The 14,774-nt window shown below is 40.3% G+C and overlaps 1 protein-coding gene across 2 annotated transcripts in view; it reads right to left on the bottom strand.

The window, feature by feature from the left end:
* Positions 1–14,774, bottom strand: part of efr3a (EFR3 homolog A (S. cerevisiae)) — a 100,769-nt gene that overhangs the window by 38,316 nt on the left and 47,679 nt on the right. For both annotated transcript variants that reach the window (XM_017699223.2, XM_017699222.2), the window contains one exon: positions 11,550–11,657. In XM_017699223.2, coding sequence (XP_017554712.1) covers positions 11,550–11,657 — 108 coding nt within the window. The remainder of the gene's footprint in view (positions 1–11,549; positions 11,658–14,774) is intronic.

Raw genomic sequence — 14,774 nt, 5'->3', positions numbered from 1 at the left:
GGTACACTTCAATAATAAAAACTTTTTAAAAGTTATTTTAACACGTATCTTAACTTTCATTTCCTGCTGACCCCACAGGACTTGTATCCTCTACAACAGCTCATGAGAATATATTACGCTAATCATTTCATTTGCATTTACATGACCTTTAGGATGGATTAAGATTCATCCTCACAAACACAAGCATGAACAAACATGAAGCACAGCCTCTATAAGCAAAGTGACATATTTCAAAAGCTTTCAGAAAATACTTACTTTCCTCATAGTATGGACAGCAATAAAATATATTTATTAATTTGAATATTACTAAATAAATAAAAAAATATCAGTTGAACATGTAATAATGTTTCTAACAAACTGAACATGATAAGATAATGAAAATGCCAGCCACTGTTTTAGCCACCAAAGAAAATCCTCAATAAGGAGCCGGCAGATACTGTTCAGATAGTGGAAAGGTTAATTGGAAAGCAAATCACTCAATACGCACATGCCCAGTTCCTCATATACAGAAGACCTGGCCTCACAAAATTACACTACAGCTCATGTTCTAACTAAGCCTGGATTGTTAAAACAAAACAACACATAAAAACCCAAAACAACACATTTTTATATAATGGCAAATTGCACCGTCAAAACTCATTTTATGTTTATTTATTTATTTTTTTTGCTGTGAAATCATTTAAATAATTCATCACAATCACAGTAGTTAGTGTAATTATTTGAAACAAACCATTTTTATGCTCAAATTTGGATTTTTTTTTTCAAGTTTAAAGGTGCATTTAGGTGTACTTAGAACTCTTTTAAATTCTGAATTTTACTATCTACAGAATTTGCTACATTGTATCTTTACAACTCCCAGTGAAGTCTTTTCCTCTTTTTTAAGTACTACTAAACCAACCTTAACTTTTAATGTATGTTAATGGAGAATTTATTTATTCCAAGACATTCTGGAGCATTTTTATGTTTATTCATCATGAAATTTTGACACAACGTAAAGGGCAGCTGGTGATTTCAAATTATGTCTAAAAATGAACATACAAGGTTTTGTCCTGACAGTGACAATATGAAAATTATTATATATCGGCTTCAACCTACAGATCTCATATTGATGCATTACTGGATTTAAAACACAAAAAATATCAATCAAAAGTGCTTAATGTCACATTACAGCTTAGTATACTTTGACACCAAGTTGTAATGGTACCAGTATTGGAATGGTAGGAGACAAAATGTGTCCTTTTATGTTTTGAACTTGAGTTCATTTTACAACTACACTTCCCATAATCCTCTCTCCTGGTGTTTTATGTGTCATTTTTCATATTGCGCTTTTTATCACCATTTTCTTTTCTTACTTTACTCTTTTCCAAGGCATCATTCTCTCTTCTTCTCTCTCCTTCCCTCTTGCCTGCCTGTAGCCACCATGGTGACGTCAATCTGCCCCCCCTCCTTCAGTCAGAGCTATTTTTAGAATGCCTGGAAGAATGCCTCTCCAATCTCTCCTTCTAAACCTGTCTCTGTCTGTCTCTCTCTCAACCACAAGCATCAGCTTTATTTCATATCAGAGACACAGATCTCTCCCCTAAAGCTTAAACCCCTTTTCTTTTCGCACACTTCAAAACCTCCACCCTCCAACACACACCCACACTCACACAAAGGCTCAAACATCTCCAGCTGCACAAAATTAAAGACGGCCTTTTCACAGGCAGACACCTACCTGATAATGTAAAGATGTTAACTAAAACAATACACTCACAAATACCATAGAAAGAGGTAGGATATAACTCTTGAACACAGGGGGAGTGTGTATGTGTGTGTAACAGCTACAACAGAACGCCTGAATGTGATGCTTTGATATTCTGCTCTCACACTCATCCAGCTTGGTCCTAATTGGCCGATGACTGAGACAAGACAAAAGCGTCTCATTAGCGAGCCCTGAGAGCACAAACATAGCGCATTAGCCTCCGCCGCATCTGTCAGAGCCAAGCTCTAACAAAGCCCTGATGGAGAAAGGGTCTGCTAGGTCACACAGAGAATAGAACAAAGTCTATAATCTCACGGCCATGGTAAACACATACGTATTTACATATACAGTACTGTGAAAAAGTCAGATAACACCCTTCATTTATTTTGCTTCTAGTCAAAAGCTTTTAAGGACAAGTTCTTTGTTTTTCAGCGGCAGGAAAAAATGCAGGAAACATATTCAAAGGAAAATGACAGAGACCTCAACAACTAAATATGATTTCACATGTTTCAGGATTCAGTCTGTCCACCCTTTGCAGTGAGTAAAGCTTCTGTTTTTTTCTCTGGCAGACTTGTGCTCAGTTTTTTAAAAGAAATCTACAGGGATATTTTTCCACACCTCCAAAGTTCTGTCTTGGTTGGTTGTTGGTTGCATATTCTGCTCCTTATGACCCAAGGAATCTCAAGCACATTTAGTGATGTTAAGATCTGGGCTATATGCTAAGCAGTCACTGGGGTGGTACCATTCAAGCATTTTTAATACCTTTATGCTCTTTAACTACATGTACATTATACATACATATCTATCTATCTATCTATCTATCGTGTGTGTGTGTGTGTGTGTGTGTGTGTGTCCAATTTTTTGGAAGTTTAATTTTAGAAACTCATGTTCTTTCCCGTTCTCCATGGATTACCACCTTGTCGTGGTGGAGGGGTTTGCGTGCTTGAATGACCCTAGGAGCTATGTTGTCTGGAGCAAAAGCTCCTGGTAGGGTCTCCCAAGGCAAACTGGTCCTAGATGACAGGTCAGACAAAGTGTGATCCAAAAATACCCTTACGAAAATAATAATAATAAATAAGAAAAAAAAAAAAACAGGACTTGTGTACCCTACCCGGATTAGGGTTTCTGTGGCCCCTGATGAGGCCTGGGGAGGGGCGCGCCAACAAGTGTCTGGTGGCCGGGCATTTACTCATGGTGCTGAAACTGGCTTTTGGAACTTGGAATGTTACCTCACTGGCGGGGAAGGAGCCTGAGTTGGTGCGCGAGGTTGAGAGATACCGGCTAGATATAGTCTGGCTTACCTCAACACACAGCTTGGGCTCTGGGTCCAATCTCCTTGAGAGGGGCTGGACTTTATTCTCTTCTGGAGTTGCCCATGATGAGAGGCGGCAGACAGGTGTGGGCTTTCTCATAGCCCCTTGACTCGGCTCTATTGTCCTACTGGGGGACTTCAACGCTCACGTGGGCAATGGCAGTGAGACCTGGAGGGGTGTGATTGAGAGGAATGGCCTCTCTGATCTGAACCTGAGTGGTGTTCAGTTTTTGGACTTCTGTGCAAACCATGTCCATGACAAACACCATGTTTGTACACAAGGATGTCCATAAGTGCACATGGCACCAGGACACCCTAGGCCGCAGTTCACTTTGTAGTGAACTGACTTTGACTTTGACTCGTGATTGACTTTGTACTTGTGTCATCGGACTTGCAGCCATGTGTTTTGGACACTCGGGTAAACAGAGGAGCTGAGCTGTCAACTGATCAGTTGGATCAGGTGGTGGGGGAAGATGCCGGTCAGACCAGGCAAGCCCAAACATATAGTGAGGGTTCATGGGAACGTCTGGCAGAAGAACCTGTCAGATTTAGCTTTAACTCACACCTCCTTCAGAACTTTGACCAGGTATCAGAGGAGGTGAGGGACATTGGCTCAGAATGGGCCATGTTCCGCTCCTCCATTGTTGAAGCAGCTGATTGTAGCTGTGGTCGCAAGGTAGTTGGTGCCTGTCAGGGCGGTAATCCTCGAACTCTGTGGTGGACATCCCAGGTGAGAGACGCCATCAAGCTGAAGAAGTCCTACTGAGCATGGTTGGTCTGTGGGACACCAGAGGTAGCTGGCAGGCATCGACAGGCCAAGCGATCTGCGGCTTCAGTTGTCGTCAAGGCAAAAACCCGGGTCAGGCGATTCAGAAGGGGAAAGCAGTGTGCAACTAGCACTGTATATAGTGGAGATGATGTGCTGTTGACTTTGACTGGAGACGTCAGTGGGCGGTGGAAGGAATACTTTGAGGACCTTCTCAATCCCCCTGACATGTTCTCCAGTGAGGAGGCAGAGTATGGGGATACAGGAATAGGCTTGTCCATTACTGAGGCCGAAGTCACTAAGGTAGTTAAAAAGCTCCTTGGTGGCAAGGTGCCAAGGGTGGATGAGATCCATCCAGAGTTCCTCAAAGCTCTGGATGTTGTGGAGTTGTCTCGGCTGACATGCCTTTTCAATGTTGTGTGGACATCGGGGGCAGTGCCACTGGATTGTCAGACTGGGGTGGTGGTGCCTCTTTTTAAAAAGGGGGACCAGTGGGTGTGTTCCAACACCAGAGGAATCACACTCCTCAGCGTCCCTGGTAAGGTCTATGCAGGGATACTGGAGAAGAGAGTCCGGCTTATAGTCGAACCACGGATTCAGGAGGAGCAGTGATTCTGGAGGGTTCATGGGAGTTTGCCCAACCAATCCACATGTGCTTTGTGGATTTGGAGAAGGCATTCGACTGTGTTCCCCAGAGTATTCTGTGAGAGGTGCTTCGAGAGTACAGGGTACATGGCTCTTTGCTATGAGCCATTCAGGCCCTGTACAAACAAAGCAGGAGTTTGGTTCGCATGGCCGGCAGTAAGTCAGACTCGTTCCCAGTGAGAGTTGGACTCCGTCAGGGCTGCCCTTTGTCACCGATTCTATTCATAATTTTCATGGATAGAATTTCTAGGTGCAGTCAGGGGATGGAGGGTGTCTGGTTTGGTGACCTCAAGGTCACATCGCTGCTGTTTGCAGATAATGTGGTCCTATTGGGGACATCAGGTCGTGAACTTCAGCTTTCACTGGATCTGTTTGCAGACGAGTGTGAAGCGGCCGGGATGAGAATCAGTACCTCCAAAACTGAGGCCATGGTTCTCAGGCGGAAAAGGGTGGAGAGCCCTCTCTGGGTCGGGGATAAGCTCTTGCCTCAAGTGGAGGAGTTTAAGAATCTCTGGGTCTTGTTCACGAGTGATGGTAAAAGGGAGCGGAAGATTGACAGGTGGACTGGTGCTGGTTCAGCAGTGATGTGGGCTCTTTACCGGTCTGTTGTGGTAAAGAAAGAGCTGAAGGAAAGGCTCTCGATTTACCGGTCGATCTACATTCCCACCCTCACCTATGGTCATGAGCTTTGGGTAATGACCGAAAGAATGAGATTGCGAATACAAGCGGCCGAAACGAGTTTCCTCCACAGGGTGTCTGGACTTTCCCTTAGAGATAGGGTGAGAAATTCGGTCATCCAGGAGAGACTCGGAGTAGAGCCACTGCTTCTCCACGTCAAGAGGAGCCAGCTGAGATGGTTCGGGCGTCTGGTTAGGATGCATCCTGGACGCCTCCCTCAGGAGGTGTCACAGGCAAGTCCAACTGGGAGGAGACCCCGGGGAAGACCCAGGATACGCTGGCGTGACTATATTGCCCAGCTGGCCTGGGAGCGCCTCGGAATCCCCCCGGGGGAGATAGTGGAAGTGGCTGGGGAAAGGGAGGTCTGGGCCTCATTGCTTAGAATGCTGTCCCCATGAACATGAACCCCAGAGACGCGGAAGATAATGAATGGATGGATGGATGTTCTTTCCCCTTATTTCATTTTGACTTTCCCTTACTTCTTCAAGTTATCTTACATGAAATATCCTTCGATACAAATATCTCCTGAGAAATAAATAGCTTTTAATTAATGTCTGGTTTTGGATATTACGCTCAAGTCAGCTAAATGAAGGGTAGTCTGTACTGTAGCACACAGAATTAAGGCCCAACTGATAAACAACTGATACCGCTTTTGGGGGCAGTCGTGGGCTGGAGGTTAGAAAACTGGCCCTGTGACCGGAAGGTTGACGGTCCGATCCTCAGTCCATGACTGAGGAGTCCTTGAGCAAGACATCTAACCCCCAATTGCTCCCTGGGCGCTGTGGTTAGGGCTGCCCACTGCTCCGGGCAAGTGGGCTCACTGCCCCCTAGGGTGTGTGTATTCACTAGTGTGTATGTGGTGTTTCACTTCACGGATGGGTTAAATGCGGAGGTGGAATTTCCCTGGTTGTGGGATAAAAAAAAGTATCACTTAACTTATACAAGTTGGTTTATAAAATCACTAAATCCACCTCTTGTGGATTTATCAAGCAAAAAAAAGTAGTGACGGTCAGTAACGGTCTGTTTTATGTCAATAATATACACCTCTGATGTGAAACATATTCCATTCGTAGGATTTACTGGTGTTGTGCTCATGAGCTAATTTTTATAGAGACTGCTAAGTTTGCACTAACCACCTGTTAACTTCTATTATAGCAATTCATCCTGCACTGTCAGTACAGCTGTTAAAATAAAATATTTGTCTGTTTCTTTTTGGATACATTAAATTATATCAGCTAATATTATCAGCATTATCTGAAATTTTTGTGCTTTAAATGAACAGTCATTGAACAGTTAACCAAAAGGAAGGAAAAAAAGTGAGTTTAATGTATTGCTACAGGGTTACCTGGTTAAGTGACATCAGTGGTGTTACACAAAAATTGAGGAATGCATTTCATAATATGCATTATGATTAAAAAATATACAAGGAAAATTAGCTTTTCATGCTGTGTGAATAATGGAGGCTACATCGCCAAATGAGCTAATGACCTAATAGAGCGAACCAGTGTAGCATGGGATGTTGATGAGGAATTGCCATCTTTTTACAGACGGATGACATGCTTAGCCTGCCAGAGAAATCTAAGTTCATTGCCTCTGGACCTACCTACCAATTAGTGTAATTAGCCTAGTTAGTGAAAAAGCTGTGGCAGAACAGGGCATGCACTGTATGACTAACCATGTGATTTCAGTATTCAAATACAGGCACCTTTAACAGTTATGCCTCTTTATACCCTACACAGAACCTAGCCTTGGATGAGGCTGCAAAACATGCTTAAAATGTTTCTGAGGTTAACACATGATTTACTTAAGTTGTAGATCATGTGAACTGCACCAAAATCATTAGAGGAAAGTCTGACCACTCGGTAGCCACCTCGGCAATGCTGCTGTACAGTTCTTTTCAGTCATACAATACCAGCTATCTCTTTGAAAGGAGAAAGGCCACATTTTGGTTTCAAAAACATATTTGAAATCACCAGTAAAATCTGACAAATATCTCATAAATGTTTTGCAGCATTTGGCTCAATAAAGTAAAAAAACAACTGCTTTTGCAGGGCATTCTGGCTTCAATGTTGGTGCAAATCTCCACAACTGAGCCCAACCAGCAACCTGTCTTCTCCTTCATATTGTCTCTGACTGCACATAGACCCATTTTCTAACTGTTATATTCATGAGGTGCAGAGTGGGCTATCAAAAAGCTTGGGATAAACAAGAGAAAACTGAAGTTCACTTATGAAGAAAGAAAATTAAGTTCTTTCCTAACAAACATTCTACAAAGGTGCATTTGTTTGGTGGATCAGAAAACAGAATTAGGGAAACAGTTTCTTAATAATATGCAAGTGCAAACAGAATGTAAGACAGTTAGCGTTGGCTCAAATAATTCAAACAGTCCGGTATTCATGCCTGACAGTTCTCCACTTATGCCTTTTTTTTACACTTTCCATTTAGGCTAAAATAGTGTGGATGCACTCATGGAGCACTTTAAATTATCACATGGCAAGAAAAAACGCTCGATGCAATGGAGGTACAACAAGTTTAAAGGAATCAAATATGTAAGCATAGTGGCTTTTTGTCTTTGCAGAGGGCAACGCTAAAACTGGTGAGCTCAGACAGATAAATACATACATTTATTTGACAGTTACATACATTTCCACTTTGGTCCTTAAAAAGCGTTTAAGATGAGGCAGGCCAAACGCTGTTGGTCCGTTGCATGACTGAACTCAACCTGTCTGTGACTAAGTTAAACCCAGCATTGACTGAGCTTAACTTGTGTGTTGGCCTCTGTGCTGCATTCCATGATTAAAAAAATGGCAAACTTACCAAACAAAACAAGTGATATGAGTGACTTTAAAACTGTATTTCAATGAGAGGGCATCAATTGCTGATTCTGTCATAGCAGCACAGCGTGTAAACAGCTGGCCTTCAGTCTGACTGCTAATTCATTGTTGCCAACTACATTACATTTCAGTTTACTTGCTGAGTTTAGTATATTGGAAAACAATAAAATGTAAAACACAGAATGTGTAAATTTAAGAGGAGACATTTTAGGATGTATTTTCAGTAAACAAAATTTTGCAATAAAATGTGCAGAAATTGGTATAACTTCAAAATCAACAAATTTGACCATGGTGCCCACACTTTTCATGCAACTATTCTGAAATGCAGTAAGAAATGTGCTTAAAGTTATAAACACAATGTAAATTAAAATGTAAATATCATTTTCAAACGTTAGTTTTAAAAATAAGTATTCAATCCTTGTTTGTACGTACTTGAAGCCGGCAAATGCTGTTCAGGCCAGCCTTAGAGACAATGTGTAAAAACTGAAAACTAGAGACATCAGCGGACATTTCTGCTCCAAGCTCAATCTTTCACCTCGCTGTCTGCCTGCAGTGGGTGAAAAACCCTCCCATAAGTAGCCTGCCTCCTGGAGGAGTTCACACAGCTGCTGCCTCTCAAAGACTTCATCATACAGACAAGCTGATAACACACCACAGCGCCTCTTACTCTGCTGTTCGTGTGTGTGCGTGTTTGAGAGTAGTGACTGAGATGTATTAAGAAAGCAGTGCACAGAGGTCAACTCTCTGCAAAATCTGTAGCTTCTGGCCACTGAGTACGTGTGACTGACTGGGTGGTGTTGAGTTGTTTATGTTTTCAGGCCAACTGCACACCCTACAACACGCCTAAAAATGCATGCGAGTCACTTCTGTTCAGTATGAGTGTGCCTTCAGGTGAAGGTTTCAAAGTCATGCTCGATTTATTCGGAGGTTCAATCTACTACTGCCTATGTAATCTTCTGCACCCACATGCTGCAAGCTTTACAAGCCACCAGCCATGTCGTCTCGACAAGCCCAAGCAGCCCTGGGTTTCATCTGTGACGTCTGGATTCAGTTTCAGAGAGGGATTGAGGAGAGCTAATAACTGAGAGGATGTTCAAATCACTAAGCCTGACCAATACATTGGTTGGCTGATAACACTGGCCAATACTGACCCAGTACTGGAATCTGTTAAAATATTGAATATAATTCAGCAATAGTCACCAACTTTATTTGGTCGAGGCTTCGCCAGGATTCGAGCCCATGATCACCTGATTATAAGATCATAGTAGGATGGAACTTTGGATGTGGCACTTTTGAGTCCAATGTGTGTCAACCCCTCTTTAACTATATGACAGCAATACAGGCTAAACTGTTTAATCTGAATATGCAACACCATCAAGGTTAAAATACCAAACCTAATAAAAAAAAAAAAAAACTAGAAGATAATTAACAGAAGCCAAAACTGCCAAGAATTTGTGTAGTTTCTTACACAAAGCTACAACATGTACGCTATTTCAGACTGTGACTGATATTATTGGTTATCAGAAAACAGACTTATGTTCTCATATTGTACATCTAGCTCTAAGGAGACCTGTCCCCTAAAACAATTAGATACTTTTGTATCTGTGATTTAAGCTTAAAATTTCACTGGAACATGAACGTGGAGACCAGAGACTTCTCCAATCATTAGTCACAAGACCAATGCACATGTTTGAGTGTTTACACAACTACAAGCACTTTTACGCATCAAGAGTGGATCTTTGGATGTGTTTTTGGATGTGAAAGTCAAATATTCAACAAATGCCCAATATAAAAATATTATATATAATATGTGATTACGGTCTGCTGTCACACTCTTCTTCATGACTTGTTCTTAAAGTTCTTCATATAAAAGTTATTTATTGTATTTATTTTCTGTTTTTGTATGTACTAATATTGGGTAGCTACAAAGCAGTTGTTACTTGGCAACTGGTGCTCAGTGGAATGACAGAGTTAACACTAGACTGCTTCTCAGAACAGAACATACTGAGCTGCTGGAAATAACTGCTGTAGAATGTAATTTATGAAGCATGTTTCAGGTCAAAATGCCAATTTTATTCATGTCCCATGCAATGTCATTTCAATCTTGCTGAATTACAAAATATTGATATCAATAACACTGATGAAACACCTTTCTTTCCCCCAAATTTACACAAGCCTACTTTTGATGGAAAGAGTTGGTCCAAGTTTAAACTGTGTGAATGGAGAAGCTAGTTAGTCTCACTGATTATTGAAATCACATGAAAATAACTGGCTCTTATTCTCATTTAACAAGCATAATGCCTGATACTGTTGCAGGAAAATCACAGGCAGATAGCTTTGCTAAGTATTGGAGAGTGATAAATACTATACTTGCTAAGTGGCTGAATCAGTATTACTCTGCCAAAGATACAGTGAGTGACCCTTTCAAACTTTCCTTCTGTCAATTTGTATCTATGGTTGCGCCATGGTCAAAACTCCAACATGACTTTGGCCTGCCAATACGTACTGGAGATACAGTATACACAAGCTTTAAGTTTGGTCAAGTCTTCTCAGATATTTATAAATATTTCTAAGACATAAACTCAGTAGCACCCAATTTAGGCACATCTCCCCATATGAATAAGAATGAAACCCCAAAGACAATGCTAAGTGGACAAGCTAGAGCCAAGTTTTGAGTGCATGAGCAATTCAAAAGAAAAACAAGGACTTAACTGGGACTCACGCTTAACTGACTCATGACTCGTGAAATTTTGTTGTCAGAAAAAAAAAATTGGGAAAAAAAATTAGGAATCTAAATAAATTTTAATATAATACTTCTTTTTTACATTTGCATGTGCCTTTATGCTACAGTCATATGCAGTCATTACTGCAATGCTGTTTTCCTGCAGCTCACAGTGGCATCAGGTAAGATACAGCTTCTATAATAAGTCTTTCATTACAGAAAAACCTTCAGTCTAACGGACTGAATGAAGCACTATATGCACTAAGTGCAGTGTTTAAAGGAAAGAAACAAAACAATCTAAATCCATTGGCTAGTATGTGGTTTGGATACTGGACAGCAAGAATGCTGGGTACCACACTAGATAATTTAGCTGGATTTATCAGATAATCTATCTTAAGTTTCAGTAAGTTACAGAGCACATTTCTTTTAAACTTACTCAAACAGTTGGATTAGCTACAATGCTAGCTAGCACATCTGCTATACAAACTACAGAGTGATCAACTGAGCTGTTTTGCCTGTTTGCTTTAAAGACTTTAAAGTATTTATTTAAGACTGTGCTTCAGAGTTGTTCTTCAAACTTAGTTTTTTTTTCTATAGAGAAAGGCTATATATTTTAAGCCGTTTTGAACCTGACAGGTTTTAGTTGGGGTAACTTGGTATAATGCCAATGGACTGCAGCTAATAATGAGACTAAACTAAAATTCTCTACAAAACACTCAATCAGGATTGGACACCCCTGCTGTATAAACATCTGGTCTTGCTTTGACACAGCAAAATCTCTAATTTCTCTGCAAAGGCTCTGTCACCAGTGGTCTCATACAGTAGATGGTGTGTGTGGTAAATGTACTTACACTAGCACTGGACGAACAGCATTGTTCATATTGCCATAGGCAGCACGACCAAGCAACTCCCGAAAGCAGCTTTCAGCTAGAGCTGCAGGGTTCTCCTCTCCTCCAGCCCTGAGAGAGAGAGAGAGAGAGAAAGAAAAACATGGTTTACATCACACATACACACTTTGTTCTTAATTAAATTAGAAGATTAGTGATAAGCAATGAAGTATGAGGAATTTTAATATATTTTTACAGTACAATTCAATCAAGTTCAATATCAGAGCTGAATATCCAGGCAAGATACACCCTGGACAGGTCACCAGTCCATCGCAGGGCAGACAGATAGACACAGGCAGTCACTCACACACTCACACCCAGGGGCAATTTAGCATGTCTAATCGACCTGACTGCATGTCTTTGGACTGTGGGAGGAAACTGGAGAACCTGGAGGAAACCCACGCAGACACGGGGAGAACATGCAAACTCCACACAGAGAGGACCCTGGTCACCCAGCCGGGGAATCGAACCCAGGCCCTCCTCGCTGTGAGGCGACAGCGCTACCCACTGTGCCACCATGCTGCCAACTTTAAAAGTACTCATTGAAAAACTTTTATCCATAATTCTTACTTCCTAAAATGTCAGGCAGCTCAATCAAAAACAAACTTTCATTTTGACATGCTTTCACAAAAGAGGGGCCAGTGTAGTGAACAATAAAGAGCAAGACCCCATGTAACCTCCAGGTCTGTAGACATTTAACAAATTTTGGGAAAAATAACATTTTTTGAATCATGGCTAATCAAGTTTATGGACAAAGGTTTCTGAGTTTCTAAGTAGATGTATGTTCAATTTAAAACTTTTCAGAAAGTTTTAACCCCATTTCCAAAAAAGTTGAGACTATGCAAAATGTAAATAAAAACAAAATGCAATGACGTGCAAATCATTTACAGCCTGTATTTAATTAAAAGTAGTACAAAGACAACATATCAGACGCTGAAAGTGAGAAGTTTTATTGTTTTTTTTTAATATATATTTAGAATTTGATGTCAACAACATGTTCCAAAAAAGTTGGGACAGGAGCACCAAAGGCTGGCAATGTGTGCAAAAAAAAGTGGTTCATTGGCTACAGGTCAGTAGTATGACTGGGTATAAAACAAAAAAAGTCTTTCAGAAGTAAAGATGAGGAGGGGTTCACCAATCTGTGAAAGACTTGCACAAGCAAACAGTGCACAATTAAAGAACTTTTGCTTTTTATCATCTAAGGTACAATAACACATAAGGTATAATAACATTATAAGATTCAGAGAATCTGGAGAAACCTCTGTATTCAAGGGACAAGGCCAGAAAACAGTATTTGCTGACCATGATATTTGGGCCCTCAGACAGCACTGTATTGAGGCTTGATTCTGTAGTGGACATCACTCAAAAACACTTCTGAAAACCACTGTCTGTGAACATAGTTCGTCACTGCATCCACAAATGCAAATTAAAACTCTAAAATGCAAAGAAGAAACCATATATAAACAGGATCCAGAAATGCTGACACCTTCTTTGGGCCTGGGCTCATTTAAAATGGACTGAGGGGAAGTGGAAAAGTGTTCAACAAATAAACATTTAAAATCTTTTTTTGGAAATCATGGACGCTGTGCCCTCTGGGTTAAACACCACTCAGCTTGTTATCACTGCACAGTTCACAAGGCAGTAGTCATGATCATATAGAGGTGCATTAGTGCACATGACATTGGTGATGCACACATCTGTGAATTTTAATTATTTCTCAGTTTCAACATTTGATATGTTGTCTTTGTAGTATTTTCCTTTAAAAAATATGGTTCACATGGTTCACACTGCATATCATTGCATTCTATTTTATTTACATTCTGTACAGCAGCCCTATTTTTTTTGAAGATGGGGTTGTATATAAGCAGATGTAAAAATGCACACTTTTAAATAATGTTTTTAATTGTTATTTTAGAAATCTTATTTGTCATGGACCTATGAACTAGTCTTTGTCCTTTGTAATCTAGGTTACAAGCATTATTATAAAAATAACACATTTTCTCGGTGTCACACCACTAAACCTGGTGAACTGAACTACCTAAACATGACTATAAAAGACAACGACAAAGGTTAATGATGATGATTATTATTACTATTATTATTATTATTATTATGTTTAAAGACATAACATTATGTCAAACTATTTTATTTAGAAATTTAGTATGTTTAATGTGCACATATGGATGGACAGTTGCACCACCTGCCCTTTTTAGTATTTGGAGGGCATAAATAAATTTTACATGTACAAAAATATGTTCATATAAATGACGTATTGTAGAATAATGTGATATATGGTATATATTTAATAGTTCAGTGAATGGCATGAAACATGGCATGTCATTGACCCCCCTTGCTCACACACGAGAGAAATAGAGATAGAGATAGAGAGAGAGAGAGAGAGAGAGAGAGAGAGAGAGAGAGAGAGAGAGAGAGAGAGAGAGAGAGAGAGGAGCTAAAATAATAAAAAAACAAAAACAAAAAAAAAACAAAACAAAAACACATCACACACACTCACAAATATACATATCCCACACCCATGGATTGATGAAGGAATGTCTGAAGAATAAAAAATTCATGAGAGACCAGGCTATATTTAACATAAGGTCAGCTGAAAGAGCTGTAGATAACACACACACACACACACACACACGTTCCAGCCAAAGCCACTCAGAATACAGATAAACAGGCACAAAATCTTCCATTTATGGCAGTTAAAAAGTGCTAGACAAAGGTTACACTGCATTTATGCAGATTTCGTATTCATTTGTTATTTCACTGTTTTGTATCCTCTTTGTCTGTCCCTCTCTCTCCCTCTCTCTCCCTCTCTCTCCCTCTCTCACACACACAAACATTCAGCTCACGTTCAGCCCCTGAAAAGCAATTAACAGGCTCAAATGCCCTTGACCAGTGAAAACACACAGCTACAGGAGCCAGAACACAATAAAATCACATTCTTAATTTCCTCCACTACACATGAGTGTGTGTATGTTGTATTCCTCTATTTATAAGACAGCTTAGTCAGAATGAATTATGCATACAAGGTCAAAGGCTTGCAGTTAATGTCATTTTGAGAACATAATGTGAAATGTGTTAATGTGAGTCCTATTATTTATTTATGTGTAATTATATCAATAAGTCAGACACATGCGTACAATGCAGCTACTGAGTTATATCAATAAATCAGACACG

This window comes from Pygocentrus nattereri, chromosome 19, assembly GCF_015220715.1.
Source record: "Pygocentrus nattereri isolate fPygNat1 chromosome 19, fPygNat1.pri, whole genome shotgun sequence".
In the NCBI taxonomy this organism is placed as follows: Eukaryota; Metazoa; Chordata; class Actinopteri; order Characiformes; family Serrasalmidae; genus Pygocentrus; species Pygocentrus nattereri.
This window is presented reverse-complemented; position numbering and strand designations above follow the sequence as displayed.